This window comes from Pagrus major, chromosome 7 (genome assembly GCF_040436345.1).
Source record: "Pagrus major chromosome 7, Pma_NU_1.0".
NCBI lineage: Eukaryota > Metazoa > Chordata > Actinopteri > Spariformes > Sparidae > Pagrus > Pagrus major.
This window is the reverse complement of record NC_133221.1, coordinates 32,550,404-32,572,196: the sequence shown is the minus strand read 5'-3', so window position 1 is coordinate 32,572,196 and position 21,793 is coordinate 32,550,404. Positions and strand designations below refer to the sequence as shown.

At 40.4% G+C, this 21,793-nt stretch overlaps 1 protein-coding gene across 2 annotated transcripts; it reads left to right on the top strand.

The window, feature by feature from the left end:
- Nucleotides 1-786: 786 nt before the first annotated feature.
- On the top strand, nt 787-20,017 carry kif3b (kinesin family member 3B). Of its 2 annotated transcripts, none has more exons than XM_073470692.1 (9): nt 787-841; nt 1,703-3,210; nt 3,526-3,627; nt 7,323-7,445; nt 7,926-8,044; nt 8,948-9,064; nt 15,268-15,373; nt 16,912-17,123; nt 17,342-20,017. In XM_073470692.1, the coding sequence occupies exons 2-9, from the start codon at nt 1,807-1,809 to the stop codon at nt 17,445-17,447; spliced, it is 2,289 nt and encodes a 762-aa protein (XP_073326793.1). In that variant the 5' UTR covers nt 787-841; nt 1,703-1,806; the 3' UTR covers nt 17,448-20,017. The 2 variants fall into 2 exon arrangements, with proteins under 2 accessions (XP_073326793.1, XP_073326794.1); XM_073470693.1 differs by lacking the exon at nt 787-841 and adding an exon at nt 1,247-1,541.
- The last annotated feature ends 1,776 nt before the right edge of the window (nt 20,018-21,793 follow it).

Below are 21,793 nucleotides of genomic sequence, written 5' to 3'. Positions count from 1 at the left end.
TTTGCCCTCTTCACTTTCTCTCCCTACTTTTCCATTCCGCCATGTCTTTGCAGCTTGCTCTTTTCTGTCCTCTCTGCCCTTCATTCCAAGGAGAGCACAGTAACTGATCCTCCTGTACATACAGTACTAATTATAGGGAGGAAGAAGGACCTCTCATTTTACCAGGACCAAAAACTGATGAAATTCTGTGTTATCCTGCTGAATGTTGTGGGGGAAGTATTGTTATTCAGTGAATGTGAACAAAGGTTTCAGGGATGTTTTGGGAGACAAAAGCATTGATTTGCACTGGTTGAATTGAATAAATGAAAGTGGGAATGTCTGGCAAGCTAATTGTGGTCCTCTATGTGAAAGCAGTGAATGAAAGGAATTTGAGGTACAGTATTTTCTATGATGTTTTTCATCAATAAAGTGATCCACACTCATTTTTAAAGCACCAACAGCCTCATTCTGTTGACCTTCCTCGCTGGTAGCTAAGCTGTGAGTAAAGTGAATCAGCTGATATACCGACGTTAAACTATGTTGGACAAGATCGTTGAGACCTGGTTGCCAGATATGCCAGGATACTTTGAATTTGTATTCCTCATAATGCACTTATGTGGACCTTCAACCTCGTTATTCACATCTATGTTTAATGTTAGAACATTTGTTGGACTGTATGCATAACTGAATTGCATGTGCTTACTCAGAAACACAATATTTATATGGATTAGTATGTTTCCACACTTACCTTTTACGGGGGATATAGTGTTTGTATCTGGCAACAAGTAACCCGGACCGTTGAGAGGACGAGCAGCGGCTAATGGCTGACTGGGAATTTTGTATTAGCTATCGTCCACCACTGGTAAATCTTTAATAACGCCTTGTTTCTGGTGGGAAGCTTTGTTTCTGCTGCATGGGTTGAATGAAGCTGTTTTTATATCAGTGTGTGACGATATGTTGATTTAATTTAAGCCATCGCCACTAGCGTTAGCTAGGTGGGGCTAATGCTAACTTACCAGACCTGATGCTAAGGTTACAGTGTGTTTGTCGTTGCTAGGCCGGTCTTGTGGTGTCGTTATGGGCTGCATTTTGCAGAAGCTAACGTTGGTTAGCTAGCCGAGCCAATATTTTAACACATCGTTGCTCAAATTAAATGAGCATCTGCCGTAAAAGACAAGGTTGATTAACATGTCACTGCTAGCAAAGTACTCTCAACAGCTGTCACTTCATACCCTGGAATTCCAGCGTTGACAAACGAGGTTACTTAACCAAGAAGTTTATAGTCGCCGGTTAATAGACTAAATCGGTTAGCTGAACTGGGGTAACATCATTGGCACCGTTGTATTAACAGTTAGAGCAGGGTGTAACGTTACATTCTGCTTCTCACCACTGTCAAGTAACATTATGGATAGGTTATTCATTTTGACCAACTAATTTTTTACCTCATCCGTGCTCAGGAGTTCCGTTTTGTGATATTTGGAAAAATCTTATTACGCATAAATGGTGTAACCACGTCAAAGAAGTTATCAAGAATAAGGAAACTGCACAGGTTTCGGCGTCAGGTTAGCTACTACTACATACTATGTCATTGCTAGTCTGACATGAGATTTGTGTTAACGTTTATCTTGTATGAGCCCTAAGTTACTTGGTAAAGATGTCGTTGAATGGATGACAGTTGCCATTGCAGGTTGGTACTAATCATTGAATGTGTCTTGTCCAACAGCTTCTGATGTGGGCAGTTGTATTGGTGCACTGTTCCTGAAGTGGCACTTGGAAGACAGAGCAGACAAAGTGCCAGGCTGTGTGGGTTGGCAGCTGCTCTGCAACATGTCCAAGAGCAAGAGCTCTGAGTCGGTCAAGGTGGTGGTCCGCTGTCGCCCTATGAATGAAAAAGAGCGGGCAGCCAAGTTTGAAAGGGTGGTATCTGTCGATGTCAAATTGGGCCAAATTATTGTAAGGAACCCCAGGGAGGCTTCAGCCAGTGAACTTCCCAAAGTCTTCACTTTTGATTCAGTCTATGACTGGAACTCCAAACAAATAGATCTGTATGATGAAACCTTTAGGCCCCTAGTGGATTCAGTTCTACTTGGGTTCAATGGGACCATTTTTGCATATGGGCAGACGGGTACAGGGAAAACATATACTATGGAGGGGGTGAGAAATGATCCAGACAGGAGAGGAGTGATCCCTAACTCGTTTGAGCATATCTTCACTCACATTTCGCGGTCCCAGAATCAGCAGTACCTGGTGAGAGCATCATATCTAGAAATTTACCAAGAGGAGATCAAAGACTTGCTCTCTAAAGACCAGTCGCGTCGTCTCGAGCTCAGGGAGAGGCCTGACACAGGTGTGTATGTTAAAGACCTTTCATCTTTTGTAACCAAGAGTGTGCGAGAGATCGAACATGTCATGAATGTGGGCAACCAGAATCGTTCAGTGGGTGCTACTAACATGAATGAACACAGCTCCCGTTCCCACGCCATCTTTCTCATCACCGTGGAGTGCAGTGAGTTGGGTTTGGATGGGGAGAACCATATCAGAGTTGGCAAACTGAACTTGGTAGATTTAGCCGGGAGTGAAAGACAGACCAAGACTGGTGCTCAGGGGGAGAGGCTTAAAGAAGCTACAAAGATCAATCTGTCGCTTTCTGCTCTGGGGAATGTCATATCAGCTCTGGTGGATGGGAGGAGCAGCCACATCCCCTACAGAGATTCAAAACTCACACGTCTGCTGCAGGACTCTCTGGGAGGCAATGCCCGCACTGTCATGGTTGCCAACATTGGACCAGCATCCTACAATGTGGAGGAGACCTTGACAACGCTGCGCTACTCCAACAGGGCTAAGAACATCAAGAATAAACCACGTATCAACGAGGACCCCAAGGATGCCCTGCTCAGGGAGTTTCAGGAGGAGATTGCCAGGCTGAAGGCACAGCTGCAGAAGCGTTCAGGAAAGAAGAAAAGGAGGCAGCAGAGGAGGAGGAGGGCTGGGGAAGGAAGCGATGGTGAAGATCTGGAAGGAGAGACAGAGGACGATGATGAAGATGGGGATGACAAAGGGGATTACTGGCGGGAGCAGCAGGAGAAGTTGGAGAGAGAGAGAAAGGCTATCATGGAGGATCACAGTCTGGTGGCGGAGGAGAAAGTTCGGCTGCTTAAAGAGAAAGAGAGGAAAATGGAAGATTTGAAGAGGGAGAGGGAGGCCGGAGAGATGCTTGCAGCCAAAGTGAAGGTAAGCAGACTTTGCCAGACTGGGTGTCCTTCTGTACATCCAGTATATACCTTATTCATCCAATTTGAAGAAAAGGTATAGTATAGACTCAAATATCGCATTTTGTTTGATTGGATCCAACACATGATTTCTCTGCCTTTAACTGCACACACAAGCCAGTAGATTTTGTCATCAGTCAATAGACTGTATTGTTGTGGTTAAATTCTTTCAATGTTCGTGCAACCCAGCTGGTAAAATGTTTTTGAGTCAAATGCAACTGATTTTCTCCTCCATGTGACTTGAAGTGGTTTGATCCTTTCTTTCTTCTCCATCCAGGCAATGGAGAGTAAACTCCTAGTAGGGGGGAAGAATATTGTAGATCACACCAATGAACAACAGAGAATGCTGGAGCAGAAGAGGCAGGAAATCGCTGAACAGGTAGACCAAACATAAAAAAATGAACCATACTCTTAATAAGTTTTTTCATCTTGTCAGGAGCAGTCTCTATTTTCATTGATGGGTGTTTTCGGAGAATATGACAGTAACCCCTGGTCCAGAGGTTGTGTCAGCCTTTCTTATTGTCTGTCATTTTGACGGACAGGGTCATAAACATTCTGCCATGATATATTATAACCTGTCATTTGAATTATTACCTCCACCAAGGAGGTTGTGTTTTCACCTATGTGTGTTGGTTGGTTGGTTTATCAGCAGGATTACACAAAACTACTGAACAGATTACCACCAAACTAGGATGTAGGTCTTGGGCCACATTAACTTTTGGTGTGGATAAAGGAATGGATCCAGGAATTCTTTCTCACTTTCTTTAACAATGTGTTATTGGTTGGTTTTTTTTAACATTTTCGTCAATTTCTCAGGGAATAATGCATGGATCTTGATGAAAGAATTAGGTGGCTGGTATCTATAAGTGAGTACAATTTAATGCGATAAAGGGACTGTTGGGCTTTGACGGAGGTATATGCTCTACCAATACCGATTATTAGTTCTAAATGAGAGCAATACCCAATATTTGGAACTGAAAAAGATTTGTAGTAAAAATTAAACAAGACTAGGTCAAAGCCTAGTGTATGGCTGGACCATGTCTGGTCAAGGTGTGAAGTGAGTTTATGATATGAATTCCTGGATGTGACATGCTCATATGTGGGGAAAAAAAGCATTTGTCAGCTCACAGTAACTCTTCTTTTTAGGCCTATATATTTTTCTCATTCAGACAGCTGTAGCCTAAAAAAATATGTATAATGCTGAGGTCTACTGATTATTTCCCCTTATTTAACACATTTCCATTTAAGCTTAAATATTCCCCATTCTGAGTTACACATTTCATGTTTCCCATGTCTTATTTCCATTAACATTTACAATTTTATCTTTACAAATGTTTTCAGTTTGAGCATTTCCTTTTCAGCTTTTGCATTTAAAATTTGACTTTATTTATATAATATATATATATATATATTACATTTGTCTTTTTCAAGTTTATGTATGACCTGATTATTCCTAGTTGTGTAGTAAAATAATCAGCTTCTTAATTGTATTGATTTAACCTCTAATTTCTATTTGAACATTACATTTTGATTATGACAAGTGTTGATAATCCCCCTCGCTGTCTGTGTGAAAGTTAAGCCTCTCATCTGCCAGTGGAGGTGGTAACAGAGACGAGACGACGTCTGTGTGAATGGAAAAGTCGGCAGTGCCGGACAGGAGTGTGTCGGTCTGATGGCGGTTATCATTGACAGCTAAACAGATCTTTCTCTTTTTTCCCTCATCAAATAAAAGAGAAATGTCCCACACTTCAACCCACAAAGCAATGTTACAGGACCAAACAACAGTAATGTGGTAGCAGGTCGTGTATTTGGCAACTAATATGAGGAGAAAGAATATTGCATTTATACGTGGAAAAGTGTCTGTCACCCTGTCTGTCCTACTCTCCCAAAAAACAGTCTGTCCCCGGCAGCAGAGCCAGGCGGCTCCCTCAGTTGAATGGTGGTGATTATGTGATACAATTTAGAGCAAAAAAACTCAACATGTCTTTGTCCCCTTCCACTATTGTGCTGTTGCAGTTACTGTCTTGGGCAACTTATGTAGAAAATAAATCACTGCGACAGTCAGCCCTCCTGACCGAGACTTCAGTGAACTTTCCCCCAAAAAACAGCATCCTTCCCCATGAGTGAGAGCCAGACAGGGTCCGCTATTTACTGATGGTGGTTATGTGATGTCGTTTAGAGCGAAAAACATATCTTTTGTCACTTTCCACAATGAATGGAGGGTCAGGATCGCAAATCACAGCACATTAACACAGCATCCATATGATTATAAACAGTTGTCGGAAACATGTTCAGATTAAACCGGTGAAACCAGGGGAAACACAAAAAAAAACACACAGATCTCAACGACATTATGTGTACCATCACACCTCTTTTGGCTCCGCAATGCCAGTATGTTGTATGAAATGACACACTGGAGCACTGCTCGGTTCAGTGTGAACAAACAAAGGCGGCGTGAATGCGAGCCTTCATTGTGGCGATAGTGTGGAATCTCTGTGAAAAGGCCTTCTGTCTCCCTTGTTGAGGTGGGGAGTTGGTGCCAACTTCTAATAGTGTTTTAATAAACAGCAACCAACAAATCCTACATAGCATGCCTCTAAATTAAGGTTTAATAATAATAAAAAGCATCATTATCCACCTCCTTCTCATTTCTTCCAACAACACATTGGTCACTCTTCTTCTTTTCACTGTCAGCGAACTTCTGTGTGTGGGGAGGGAGGGCACCAGCTGATAGGGAAACACCCCCCGGTGATGTAATTACTGTTGACCTTCGTCACTCACTTCGTCACCCACTTAGTCACTCACTTAGTCACGGACATCAGCATTTTGCTGTTGCAAAAAAATTGAGAATATGAAATGTAACTAATTTCGTAAAATACTAAAGTACAATTTAATTTTATGCTACTTTATACTTCCACGCAACTATATTTTCTCAGGCAAATGTTGTACAACAATTATTTGATAACTTTAGTTACTAGTTACTTTGCAGATTGAGATTATTCAGTGTTGATGGGCTTTTATCCACAACGTGTTGTGAGCAAGACTCTGAGCTCGCATAGTGGTGACAAAGCTGCATCAGAGCCAAAGTAGCTCATCTTGAAATTCATTAATTTTATCAGACAAAAAAATAAAGATAATTGGAAAATTGCTGAATATTAGATCCAATAATCATTCCTGCTGATAATAGTCTATCACTAGAGGAAAGCTTGCAGCATTCGCTTGGTCTGCACCAGATGTGCGGCTGCACCCATCTGTGAATCACAGTGTCCATTGATGCGCTCCAAGAGTCCATAGCTCCTCAACGCCCGTCAGCACCAGGATAGCAAGAGGGTCTACTACAGGTGGTATGCATGTGGTACACCTACAGTAGCTCATTCTCAGGGTTATAATCTGTCAAAATTATGCTTAGTCTTCAGATTTTTCCATCATTGACTAAAGTTTGTTAACGATTACAGAAAGTATTTGGTTAACAGAATATTACAGATTAGTTTTGAATGTAGATGTAGAATTTTTTTAGACACTGCTGGTTTTGTGTGTAGACTACAAGACAAGACACAATTTTCCTGTTTGAGACACATTTCTTAGATCTAAGATAAAAACTGTTTGTTCCTTATACAATGAGTGCTCTAGATGGCGTAGTTTCGAGACATGTTTTCCTCTTTTCCTGAGCTGGCCCTGTTTTCATGAACATTGATCAATGTATTGTGGAGCCTTCGATAGTAACCCCCAGTCATCGTTTTATCAACTGCTAGTGGAGAGTGCCAGCAACTATCCAAGCATTTGTATTCTTGTTAATTGCAATTTTAGATCCCTTGTGTATCCAGAGTCATTATGTTCATTATCAACACATTAGCATATTATTGCATATTCCCCACTGTCCTCCACTTACATTATGGTCTTTGTTGTCTCCTAGTAGGGCATTATTTTTTGAGGATGGCCATTGTGCTGTACACTATCCCTTATCTGAGTGAATGTTAAAAATTGTGCATCTCATTTTCAATTAGTGACTTTTGTGTGGTCCTAGTGACTGCTGTTTAAATTTATGAATGTATGCCTCTGTGTCTGTGTTTCAAGAAACGGCGAGAGCGGGAGATGCAGCAGCAAGTGGAAAGCCACGATGAAGAGACTCTGGAGCTCAAGGAGACCTACAGCTCTCTGCAGCAGGAGGTGGACATTAAAACCAAGAAACTGAAAAAGGTAGTGGCCACACCAGTGGGTGATTTAAGTGATGTAGCCCTGCTCCTGGTTTGACTTGCCACGTCCAATAATGCCAGTGGGAAAGTTCTCCTGTCCTCCATCTACACTGACACAAGACATGGTTTTCTGCATGCTTTTCCAGGCCTTGCTGCTGTAATCAATGAATACATTCTGAGTAAATAAAAATACACTTTTAGTGTACATGTTTGATCATTTGTGAAATCATAGGTACAGCAAAACGATTTGCTTTTGAAAGTCTGATGTTCAGTACTTATGAGGTCTATGTATCTGGTAATAAAATGCCTTGCAAGTAGGTCAGGTACCATTTCAAATCATGTAAGAAAACACTACTGGCTTTGTTTGTCTTCTTGGATAGTTCATTATTCCTCATAACAGGCAGGTGTCTAAGCCAAATTCAAGGTTGAATATTTTCTGTCATCATGGTAACCCTGGTTTTCTCTCTCCTTCTCTGTCCTCTAGCTGTTTGCCAAACTGCAGGCAGTGAAGGCAGAAATCCAGGACATCCAGGAGGCGCACATCAATGAGCGGCAGGACCTGGAACAGACCCAGAACGAGCTCACCAGGGATCTCAAACTCAAGTATGGAGCCTGAATATCATACTGTTGGCCTGTCAGGAAGACATTGATCAATATTGTATCTATTATGACCACCATCTGCCCTAGCAGAGCAGGGACCATATGCTGTAAAGAAACTAACTGCATTTGATTTCAGACATAAACCCTAATTCTAGAGCTGAGCAACATATATTATATTGTAATCAAGATATGAGACTATATATGGTGTTAGATTATGGATATGGTTACATGGTGATATGACGTGAGTGTTGTCTTTTCCTGTTGTTTTGTTTGTTTGTTTTTTCCTTTTCACTGGCATTTCACTAAAGCGATGTCATTCTTTCTGAACTTACCAGACTGTTCTAATACTTGTCTTTAGCCACTTACTCATTATATCTCCATTACTGATGATCATTGATCAGAAATGCCATTGTGTTAGTATTTTGTGAAAGTACCAGTAGTCATCCCTACAATATTGTCACAATATCAATATTGCAGTATTTGGTCAAAATATATTGTGGTATTTGATTTTGTCATCAAGTCCTAGCATTTATGAAGTGCTTTTGAGCAGATTTTAAAATATTGAGATAAATATTGTGTATCCTGATATAGCCTAATGATATCTATGGTATCTATGATATCTATAATATATGGTTATTATTTCAAGGCCATATTGCCCAACCCAACCTCACACAATGAAATTAAGTAAAAGATGCCAATACAGGCTCAAATAATTCATAAAAAGGAGAAAATGCTTTCCAGTTTGTACTGTTGAATTGTTAGAATCTTGCTGACTCTGTTCAGCCAAATTACTCTTAAATATAACACACAGCAGGACGAGAGTCACAAGACTGAACTGGTATGTTTTTCTCTGCATTGATGTCTGTTACTGCCTCTGTCTGAGTTGTTTTTCTTTCTGACTTTCAGGCACCTTATCATTGAGAACTTCATTCCCTTAGAGGAGAAGAACAAAATAGTCAACAGAGCTTACTTTGATGAGGAGGATGAATACTGGAAAATGAAGCCCATCACACGTATAGAAGAGTAAGTCACAGTATACTAGTAACAGACTTTTTGGTAGATTCTTCAGCTGGCTAGAAGGGCTCCATCTTGAGCATGCATGTTAGTGTTAGTTTTTAAAATGAGAATGAAGAGCTTGTATAATTGATTAAATGAGAGCCTGACCAATACTCAATTTTCAGGGATGAGGCAGATACTGATATTAGGGAGCTATCTATATATCAGTTGATAAAGACACATTATTTGCAATGCTTATTCAAATGCAGTAATCAGTTATGACAAATATATGATACGGAGGCAGAAAATTTTACAGTATAACTTTACTGTTTCAGTGCAATGGTGTCATTTAAGACAATTAAGTTAAAGTTCACTTAGGATTTAAAGATTATAAATTCACTAGGGATGCACCGATTGTGAAATTCTGGGCCGATGCCGATGCCGATGTTTAAAATAACGACATGGCCGATGGCCGATGCCGATGTTTTTTCTTTCCTTCTTTGTTATTTGTTTTGCTCTAGCGCTGTCTGGAGCCAGTTCTTTTACTCTCTCAAAGGCCGTGTCAATTAAAGTCTGAGTCTTGCCGGCGGTGGCTGTTTTCGCTTTCTTGGCAGCTTCATTTTTCCGTTTGTGGTCAGCTTGCAGATACTCGTTGTACACCGCTGCGTGCCGGCTTTTCAAATGTCCAATTAAATTTGATGTGTTAAACGACTTTCTGTCGGTCCCACCTCTTGAAATATTAGTTTTACACGCATTGCAAACAGCATGACGGGGATCGTCCTCCGACACAGTGTAATATTCCCACACGGTCGCCATCTTCTTTTACCTGACTAAGAAAAGTGTGGCGCTGGCGCCCTCTTGTGGGCATAGTTATGTTCCCCCCCCAAAAAAAGGAAAATAGAAAGGTTCCTCCCGAGCACAGCGTTCATGCGACATTTAAATCAACATAAACATCGGCCACTGCCATCGGTGAATGTAATCTTTTTTTGCCGATGGCCGATGGCAGTTAACTAGCCGAACATCGGCCGATGCCGATGGTCGGCCGATGCATCGGTGCATCCCTAAAATTCACCCCAAGCATCTTTACTGCATTTTAAATTCTCAAACAAACCTCATACCTCAGTGTATAACATATATACTGATACCTATTTGTAATAGGCCAATATCTGATGATATTATTTGGCCACTAAATCGGTCGGACTATAAATTAGCACATTAAATCTGCCGCTAGGGGTCTCTCAATCAAAACGGAACAAGACATAAGTAACGTGGGATCTTGAAACTTGCTGTGTTCATTGTTAAACAACCATTACTGATGAATAAAACTTTAAAACATTGCCTCTTCTATGAACATTTCTGCCTAAGTCACATAAAAGATTTTCAAATCATATTTAAACACGTTTGCCGACTTCTTTCCCCACTCTTTGACTTTCTTGCGAAAAATCCATGGCCATTACATTCAATATTTTGTGGAGATGCCCTGATCTGATGTGTTGGATCAGGATTTTGTAGCATTTCTCGTCCACTTTACATGGCTCCGTGGTCAGTCTTCACTTCTGCTCCCTTCCTTTGTTTAATCATATTGTGATTCATTAAGTTACTGCAGTGTGATTATTGAATTGAGGAATAATAAAGCCTTACACTACTGTGTTACAGACAAGTTTAATGTGATTAGAATTGCAAAGTAACACATCACCTACCCCTAACAGACAACTTTTCCCCCTATAATAACAAGTAGTTGTGTTGTTTTCGTCAGAGTCACAAATAACAACAACACAGGACAAAACATGAGTTTTAAGATGAAACCATACGTGTTGACATTGACATTCACCGTTAGCTAACATTACTAAAGGTTCACTGCATGCAGTTTTTCTTATAACAGAACAAAATTGTTTTACACTTTTAACAAAGCTTGATAAAGGAGATGGTCAGAAAATGAGGATTGACATTACAATTATCTTCATAGCAACTAGAACTCAAATAAACACAATGGGGGAACTACATTGTATAGCGATAGGGATGCCCGATATGAACTTTTTTCCACCAATACCGATAACCAATATTACCTGCTTCTCATGGCAGATACTGCAAAGATAACCAATAATTTCACATTTTTGTATTTATTAAAGAAATTCCTAACCTGCAGTTATTCACTCCTGAGGGTTCAAAATATACAGATGTAATGATCAAAGATGGATGATTTATTATTCCACAGGTCTAATAAGATTTGTTGTGTTAAAACCAGTAGACTTTTTCCCTCTTTTGAGAAACCTAACAGAACATGCATTGCAAATTGCAATCATGTTGTCTTCCTCTGAAACAGTAAAAAAAATCCACACCAGAGAAAACAAATTTGGCTCTCTGGTCTACACTAAGACAGGGTCTTTCCTGCATATTAATTTTGGAGGCGGCCGCCTGCACCAATTTCCAGGCTGTCACCATTTCGAATGGTCAATGTCGGCAAAAACTAACACTATAATTATTCCATGTCTTCATCACAGTTTTTAACATGCAGTGACCGCAGTTATCCAACGCGGTGGTTGTACTTTACTATTACGGTTGGCTTTGAGTTACAACCTATTTTTTACCCATTTATATTTTGCGAGGTTAAATTACATGAAAATGTGAAAAAGTAAAGGAGTAGCTGTAAAGCTTAGAGAGAAAAGGAAGCAGGCATTAGAGGCTCAGGTTTCCAAATACAAAAAAATCAACCAACTGTTTAGCCATCATGATCCTCATGTGGCAAGTAGTGTTGATTTGGAGGAGCACATGAAGCGGTAAGATCGACATTGAAATTAATATAGGCTATAGCAGCTATGTGTTCGGTTAAAATTTGCCTGATTCACGCGGTGATTCACCTACCACCACCGCCCAATTTGGTGCCGGGAAAAACCATCTAAGAGGCTATACCCAGGGGTCACACAGCATGAGCGCAACAACAACGTGTTGTACTTCTTCTTATCTATCTTTGTTGGCAGTTGCAAACCAACGTTAAGGTGCATACTGCCAGCTTCTGCAATTTAAGTGTGGATAGTGCAATTGTTGAGTCAGTGAAAGCAATTTGGCTTTGTATAATCAATTCTATTTATCAGCTTGAGTTCTGCTGATTCCAATAAATAGCTGACAATAGAAATTTCCCCATATCTGGCTAATGAAATTATTGGTCACGTATATGTCATGCATCCCTATTTAGCAGGACAATTTTGATGTAATGATAAATAGAAAATTATATAGATGTTTATATTTGAGCATCCTCATCTATGGTTATAAATTGGCATTTGGTATCAGCTACATGTTTCTTATCTTGGGCAACAGCTGGATTTTAGAGATCAATCCATCTTGCCATGCTCCATGTACACATAGGGGTTGAACCAATCAGAGTCCTAAGAGGAACTACTAGAAACTACGGGCGTGGTTTAGATGTGGCAACTAGTGCAAGAAGCGACTGTTATTTATGTTATGTTATGTTATGTTATGTTATGTAATAATGGCAGCTTCTTAAGAGGTTATCGTAGCTGCTGCCTTAACGTCAGTAATATCACAAAAGATATAAAAGAGAATCTGATGTTGAAAGAAGAGCAAAGAACAGCATTGTAGGCTGTATTCACTCTGATTTACCAACTGGCACCACTGGTGGTAGTTCTCTCCCCTGTTGATCTGATTGGTAGAAGTTAGTCTGTGATTGACAGTTGTTTCGTCCAATCACCTCTCAAGTACTTTTGAAAGTGCCTGCCCCTTTCCTAACAGGTTCTATTGGCACCTTTCTAGATGGTTCTGTGTTATAAACCATTTTGTGAAATAAACCACCTGGGTGCGTTAAGTTGTTACCTTACAGTAGGGCTGGGTGATCTCGAACTGATCTTGCGATAAATGGGCTCGCATTTACAACTCAAAGCGCTTCACAACACTTGTCACATTCACCCATTCCTGCTCATCAGGAGCAATTTGGGGTTCAGTATCTTGCTCAAGCTACACTTTGACATGCAGCTGGGGGAGCGGGGGATTTGAACCAGTGACCTTACGATTACTGGACGACCCGTTCTACCTCCTGAGCTACAGCCTCCCCGAATCGATCAAATTTATGTTGATTTCAGTGATCAACCTTGTACATTTTTACTCTATGGAAAGATCCAACAGTCTATCACTTGGCAAAAATAAATGCGACTGCAGCCAGGGACCGAACCTGCTAACTTCCGGTTTAGCACTCGGCTAACTTGAATGGGGATAAAATAATTTAATCAAGCGGCTCTTGTAGACTTTCCAAATTTTATTGGACCGAATGGCTCAAATTCTGTCAGTAAAACGAGTCATTTCGCGAGGGTCGTGAGGCTCAAAAACAATTATCCACCGTTTTACAGATGCTTCTTTCACAAGGTTAGCTTATGGAAAAAAGTCTTTTTGGGCCCGAGTGCATCACGCGACGATGTAATTGCACAGTCTGGCCACTACGAAAACTGGCTTCAAGGCCTGGTGCTCTTCCTGGGGGCTTGGTCTTGTGAATGAGGCCAGCCGTTTCTTTGCAGAAGTCTCTGTGCACGCTCTATGGGCCGCACAATGCCGAAGCTATTTGAAGAGCCCCGGCCAGAAGTCGAGCGCTTTTGGCTTCATGCGCCACTGAGCAGCTTTCATAGGAATGAATGGGGCTCTGCCTCGAGGACTGTGTACAGTAGTAATAGGTCCATGGTTAAATGCTCCTCCTCTGCTTCGTTGGTTTTACCGGTGGATTAAAAACCACACCGCCATCCACTGTATCGGAGTATATAACATCATGCTATTCACTGACAGGTGCGCTGTCTTGAGTAAATGAGAATGGGAAGCTCAGCTCCAAAAATAGAAAATCAATAAGTGGCAGCCAATGTAGATATTGTGGCGGACCGCCACAAATAAATGAATGTGTGGGAAACACTGCATGATCAATATTACTTTATTTTACAGTCGTACTTAAATATGCCAGGACTGTCGTGATCCACTTTTTTTGTCTAGGTTGTATAAACATTTAAGATGTTTGCCGCCCTGCTTAAGGTACTTAAAGTTACAAGGCAAGCTAACTTCTGTTGTTTTCTTAAGGCAGATGTTTGCACAGTTAAATGTTTACATTAAGTAACTTTTTACTCAGATTTCTACCTCTTGCACGGTTAAATGTTTACATTACTATTTTTTTGTAAATAAACTTTTCTAAAGTTCAAATAATTAACCCTCTGGTTTCTTCAGACTTCAGTCAATATTGTCTTCAATCTGGCAGCATGATCTAACGATATATTGTGACAAATATCGATATTGATCAATATGGGGGGAAAAAAACGGGATTATATTTTTTGCCATATCGCCCAGCCCTACATTAGACATAGTTGTGTCATCTTCGTACAAACTCCAAAAGGTTTAGACCAATAGCCTGAATGTCAGTTCCAGAATCTGTGTCAAGGGACAAAAAGTCAGATTGATGCATCCCTAATTTGTGATCTTGTGAACATGCCCATACATGGTTTTTGATGTATTCAGTCCCAAATCAAATAATTCACTGTCTAAGGGGATCCTTACTCACTCAGATCAGACTACCTTGAAATCTTTGTTTATTTTTATGGATGGGCTCAGTTTTGGAGCAGCGGTTGCATTTCCACATAATGCAGCATTTACAGATTGTAGCAGCATTTGTGAAATACTCAACACAGTGTTAAGAGTTTTTATGCCTCTGTTCCTTGTGACTCAAGGATGAACTGATTAGAATTTGGTGGCCAAAGGTCAAGGTCAGTGTGACCTCATGGCGCCTCATTCTTGTGAACGTGATATCTCAGAAATACATTGAGGGAATTTCTTCAAATTTGGTACAAATGTCCACCATGACTGAAGGATGAACTGATTAGTTTTTGGTTGAGGTCAAGTTCACTGTAACCTCACAAAACACATTTTTTGCCATAACTCAAGAATAAATACGATAATTCCGATAAGATTTGACATACAAATGTCTAATGAGATAGGAAATTAAATTATCACATTTGATATCCAAAAGGTCAGAGGTTAAATGCACTATGACATCTTAATATTCTGCAAAAAATGTTCTGGTCATTATTTAACACCACAAGTCTGGAACAGCAACTTGACTGGTGTGCCAAGGCATACAACCATGATACTGTAATTCTAGTTTCCTTTATAATGACAGAAGAGTTCACTGCTTTATTGTATAACGCTGTCAGAAATGTGTCAAATTCTGACTCTCTGTGTGTCTGCTCTAGTGACCATCAGATGATGACCAGGCCTTTCTCAGCGGTTGGGTACAGGAGGCCTCTCAGTCACCATGCTCACGTGGCCATGATGATGAGGCCAGACATGAGATATAAAGTAAGCTCTTGTCCCCCTCCCCTTCTACACTGATAAATGTGTTCACACATAAACCTCCAGCTGACCGGTCTCTGCACATAAAACACACCACCCTCTTTCACTGACATGTTTGGGCTCTCTTAACCTGCTAATGTTAGCAGCAGATATTTGTGAACACACTGTTTCAACTGATCCAACCAATAAACTAGTAACCACAATATCTCCAGACTCCCTTAACAAATCAGAAAGTTTTAAGAGTTGTGGAGTGAGGAGAAACTTGATGAACCTTTAGAAACAGCGACGACAAATTCTAAATCATCGGTTCCTTCTTGTTAATTCAGCACTAAAACATGAAGTTGTTTGTTTCCCTGTAAAAAGTGTCAGTTTGTGGCAGCATGGCTGTACCAGCCTGTCTGCTTGTGTCTAAAGTGCTAAAGTCTTACCTGCCAACATTTAGCAGCTGTTTGAACACACTGTTTACATTGATTTCACCATTTACACTCAATTTACACTTTAATTTATGCTAAACATGTCACATTTTACAAATACACTAAACTAATATAGGCTACTACTTTGTCAAAAACCAGTGGTGCCCAAATTTTTTCCCTTAGGGGGTCCAAAACTGAAACTTAATGGTGGATCATTGGCCAAAAGCAAGCACCTGTTGTGTTGTGTTGTGTTGTGTTGTGTTGTGTTGTATTGTATTGTATTGTATTGTAATGATGCAAAATGGAACTAGGATCCCAAGTTCTCTGAATTGACTGACTTCCTTCTCAAACCCTTACTGAGATTATAAAAATGTATTAATAATAAGGGAAACTGCATATTTGAAGAGCATTATTACTTAAAAAAATATAAAATCATAGACATTGTTATATTTAAAAAAAATTTATATAATTGGCTAGAAACATCTGGTGGGCCAAATTGAATCTTTTGGGGGGCCAACTGTTGGCCCCGCTGTTCTAAAAGGTGTGATGCTTTCTCAAATTCTCAACTATTCGGGCCCTCTTGTGAATTAGCTAAATGTTAAACATTCAGTTCTTTCTTTCTTTGTGGAAAAAAACATCACGTCCATTGTGATGTATGTGTTTATTTGCAAATAGAGCAGGGAAGTGAGATCTGATCACAAGTGGTCATTCCAGCTTGCGTATGCCACATGTGAACTGACGAGCTCAGCTGTCCACTTGTGATTGGTTCCCCCCAGATGGATGTTTTAATACCACATATGATCAGGCTCTCACACAGCAGGCAAAGCTGATTTTTCCCTTAAATCAGATCAGAAAGACTCAGTGTCAGCACTATTATTTGCAAGTCACTCTAAATCGTTCTCTGTGTTGTCTTTCATACTGCTCTGCTTGATGCACATGCATCAAGCACAAAACATTTTCCCAATTGTGCCAATATCAACATGCAAGATTTTTAAATTCTTAAAGGCAATATACATATTTTCAAATGTGAGTCTTGAGCCTTTTTGCGGTATATGATAACCTTCATTGATGGGTCATAAAATGTACCTGGACTGACTCTTAAATGAGTGTGCTTCTGTTGTGTTTCCCCAGGCTGAAAACATCATGATGCTGGACATGGACCTGCCAGCTCGGACCACCAAAGAGTATCAGGAGCCAGTTATCGCCCCAAAGGTGGCAGCAGCTCTGGAAGATGCTCTGAGGGATGAGGATGACATCCAGGTAGATGCTTCAGGCTTTCGCAGCAGCTTGGGACCAACCCCACCTGCCAGCACCAGCGACAGCCTCAAGAAACCAAAGTCTGGGTAAGGCAAACCTGTATCTCTCCTATTGCTATTGAGATGGCACATGTATTCATTTTGTGGCAAACTCTGTGGTCGGGCTTGTATTGGTATTATTTGCAGTTGGTCAGGAAGCAAAGGAATTCATAGAAAATTACAATAAATCCTCAAAATGTGTAGGCTCATAACCTTTTTGCTGTGATTGCCACAATCTGTTTAACCCTGTGTCATTGCTTTCTCAGTCGACCAAAAACGGGCAAGAAGTCGAGTACCCCAACCTCCTCATTCAGCCCCTCCAGTCCTGGATCCCCACTTTACCCACAGTCCCGCGGCCTGGTGCCTAAGTGACAGCTTCTACCACTAATATCACCACCAACCACTCCTGTGCACCTTGCCACTTTGGGACTCAACTTTGAGAGAATGGGTTTCATTTGTCTTATTTGTTTTTGTCAAGATGTCAGAATCTTGCATTCTGCAAACCATAGAGAAACTTTAAGACTACTGCTGCTTTGCAGGTTGTAACTATATCCACATAACTATTAACTCATCCTGAGAGTGAGTCAATACAACACCAGAACAGCAGCCACGTATGAAGCCTCACATCACTCTGTTCTGCTGTTATCCTTCCCTACACTTGGCTAAATGCCACTGATGTCTTATATACATGTCACAATGTTCTTAATGTACAGAAAAAAATGAAGGCGGGCTTAGAACCCCCTTCCCACACCCCATTGTTGGACTGCAGTATCTTCAATGCACTTCTTCTTCCTAGCTTCCTAAATCTGTGTTCTGTGTTATAGTCCTCTCTTACTGTAAATGTGGACCTTGGGAGTGGGGGATGGGTTGATGTAAAGACACATGGACTTGGCAGCTCTGCTGTACTTGTCACCGTGTGTGTAAGTGTGTTGTATGTAAAGCTGGATATCTGTGTGTCTGTATGTCACTGTCAGAATATTGAGCTTTTTTTAGTTCATGTTTTTTTAATTGTTGGACTTCTGATGTTTGAATGGAGCTATAAGTCGTTTGTACATGTGTTGTTTAATGTCTCATATGAATACTTAAACATTTTGGGAAATAATCTTATTTGCTGTTGGATGAAAAGATCAATACCTCCCTCATGTGGCATTGCTAGTACAAAGCTAGAGGCATTGAGTGTATCTTATGCCCAAATTACACAACTTTCTGTGTTGTAAATGGGTGTCTCACAGTTGTGGTATTTATACTACATGACTGGTCAGCGACATGGGGTCACACACCACAAGATCACACACACAAGACCTGACACCAGGCAGGCCAAGTTATTTGTGCACTGATTTGCAGCAGAAAAAAGGAACAAAAGAAAAGAATGAGTAAGAAGATGGATTATGATGCGCGGGCAGCATTATTTTTGCACTGAAAATGTGAAACTGCCTGCTTGTATTGTGGTTCAGCAGGATGACACGGTTACAAAAACTGAACAGCTTTTGTGTATATATTCTGAGAAATTATGGACTATCATTGTGCTGGCTCCAATCAACTAGATGTATGACAGAGAGAGAGTAGAGCATCAGAAAGCTACTGCTGATGACAGCAGCGGAGAGAGACTAGTGTCTGCTCTCATTGGCTGTAGCTTGTTCCTGGCTCTGTGACCCGTCTACGATTCAACCAGACATTTAGCCTACTAGATTGTCTTTAGACTGTTCACACATACTGATCATTGTTCACAGAAGCGTGTGCCGATCTGCCTCTGATCTGGGGTTTCTTGTCAACGATCTCCAAAACCATGCAACAGCAAGATCAGGGCTGAAATCCTGTAGTGTGAACTTGTCATTAGCCATCTACAAGTCATTATGCAACCACCGCAAAAAACCACAACATGGCTTCAGATTTCTGTGTACGAGTTCAACAAACAGGATCAATAGTGTTACTGTACTGAACCGGGATAACTGCCTCTGTCTTCATACTAAGCTACACTAATAACCTGTTGGCTCTGGCTTCACATTTAGTGTACAGTCAGCTGATTTTTTCCCAAAATGTGGAACTATTCCTTAAACTGTGTATGATTGTAAATGCACAGGCCAGAAAGTAAAGCACACTACAGTCTTGGCATCTGTCACAAGTTGCTGTAATCAGTAGACGCTGTTCTTTCTGGGGCATATGGGGAGATGAAGGTGGGGAACAATGGGAGAGAGCTTAACACATAAACACAAACACCCGCCATGGACTATTCTAGGTTGCATGATATTGCAGTTGGCCACCAGACATCCGAACAGGAGATAAATGCTAACCACACCCTGGATCACTTCAGGGTACCTGAGGTTCATCAGGGTTCCAAGGTGCCTTAACCTGCGTCCTTTATCTCTGCTCCTTCATTTGATGTTGCGCACATACACACTTTTGTACACTGTTTTTTCATTACTTTATGTAATCATTCATTCCAGCAGCAGGGAATAAGTGTTAAGTAGACATTCCTATTAGAATGGGGTGCACTCATGATATGGAGGAGCAGAGCATTTGGACATAGCATACACCCACCACCCCCACAGGAAGGCAAGGCAAGCTGAGAGCGATGTATCCCCTTTCTTTTATTTGACCTCATCTACCTTGGTATTGGGTTGAGCGGTCCTTTGAAAGAACTGATTGGTCTAATAGAATACTGAATAAAACCCCAGGGTATCAGTACCATGGTGGTTTCACAAAACACATAGAATTGAATGGATCCTAATACGCAACTCATTTCATTTGCATGCATCCAGATGAATAATATGCAGTTTTAACCTCTATGGTTCAGCCTTTCTCTGCTGCTCTCTGGTCCCCACACAACAGTGTTAAACTGTGAGGGGTGTGCTGTCCAGTTGCTGCTACTGTGTAGGATTTTACAACCCACTGTGACATTTCAGCAGACCTGGCTCAAATGGCTAATTAAATCCTGTCAAATACTTGTGTGCTGTTGATTATAGAACCGTCAAGGCCATCTCATTTGCTAAAAGTTGAAAGTCCTTGCTGTTTGACCCATGCCTGCATACCTTATGTATTTGGATATGTAACAATGATTATTGACTTGTTGATAGGCAATCCTCGGTCACTTTTGCAGATATATGAAAAAATGGATTTCCATATACTGAAACCAATCTAACTTATTTTAATCTTTCATTTTTATATACAGATGTAGATATACATTTTTATTCCATTTTTTATTTAAAATAGACCATTGTTTTATTTTTTTGAACTTTCTAATTTAATGTTGAAATTTTATTTTATTTTCTTGCATTATACGTGTACTATGTGTCTTCTTTTGTATTCAGCAAGGCACAGAATTGTTTTTGTGTTCATACTTTTAAATTCTTCTGTCGTCAAATTCTCCACTTGGAAAATGAGAGAGAAGTTGGAGAAGTGTTTAGACTGCTTATAGAAAGAAACCAGAGATTGATTCAAGTCACAGTTGAGTATTGACACAGTCACTGTACTTTTAACCTCGTAAACATAAATATAATCTTTAGAAAAAAGCCTCATTTCTGTTACTAACATTGCGATGCTGTGTACCTGCTGCATAATTGGTTTGGTTGTGTGAATATCCATCATTCATAGGAATTTGGTAAGCAAAATGTGAATGTCTTAATTTAATCTAATACCTTTGCATCTGTATCCCATACATACATTACTGGATCCAAACTCCATATCGAAGACTTCTGTGACCAACTTTTACGTGCTGGTATTTTTTTTATAGCCAAATGACGATCATGGTGGTGCACTTTTGTCTGGCTGGTTATGTCTTTTACTTGTTTAGTTTCTTTTGATTATTAAAGACAATTCAATGATGTTGTTGATGATGTGTCGAAAAAATAGTTGTACTTAGCTGTGTGCAGAAAGGTTCCCAGGGTTTACTATTTTCAGGTGGTTTACTTCCAGGAAGTTAACAGAAACAGCTGTGACATGTGGATGGTGGAATTTTTCTTTGTGATTATGTTTTATTGATGTAGTTCAGTTTCTGATGACTTTCTGAGCAAAATGTAAATGCATACCTCCAAACTGTCTCTGAGAGCTTGTTGATGTCTATGGCCCTCTGCTCATAGCTGCAGAAGGGTAGACTCATCCTCCTCCTCCAGGTCAGCCCCATAACGATCTTTTTTAATCTCAGAGACTTCACAAAACTTTAAGATTTATTCAAAATTTACAGTCTCTCTCGGGCAGCAACAGATTTGTGCTTTTACAAACGAAGCTCCTTTGTACAAAAGGTCAGATTTTTTTCCTCAGTTGGATTCGGATCACTCAGAAGCTTAGTCACTTGCAGCCAGGGTTCACCTGTTATACGAAATGGCTTCCAGCAGATCATTACTTACCAAGTAGCATTGTGATAGTGAGAAACATAGCACCAGAACTAAGCAAAGGTGTCAGAAGTCAAATTGTCATTCTAAGCAAACAGTGGCTTTGTCATTGTCAAATCATGGCTAGGCTAAAGGTTTCTGATGGGGCAGTGAATGTAACTTTAAAACACTTTACAGAAACTGGATCAGATGTATCCAAAGCACGATCAGGCAGAGCCAAAGTGAGCACACCTTCAGGACATCAATACATCAAGCTTAGTTCACTGAGAGATATAGAAGCAACTTCATCACAGATACAGAATTTACTAAATAAACAACAAAGACTCCAGTCAGCCCTGTCAGAAGAAGGCTGTCTTGTAGTGTCTCAGAGGATGAGCAGCAGTTTCTGAA

Coding starts and splice junctions, on each gene's coding strand:
- kif3b (XM_073470692.1), top strand. CDS start 1,807: ATGTCCAAGAGCAAGAGCTCTGAGTCGGTCAAGGTGGTGGTCCGCTGT. Junction 7,446..7,925: donor AAACCAAGAAACTGAAAAAG/GTAGTGGCCACA, acceptor TCTGTCCTCTAG/CTGTTTGCCAAACTGCAGGC. Junction 9,065..15,267: donor CCCATCACACGTATAGAAGA/GTAAGTCACAGT, acceptor TGTCTGCTCTAG/TGACCATCAGATGATGACCA.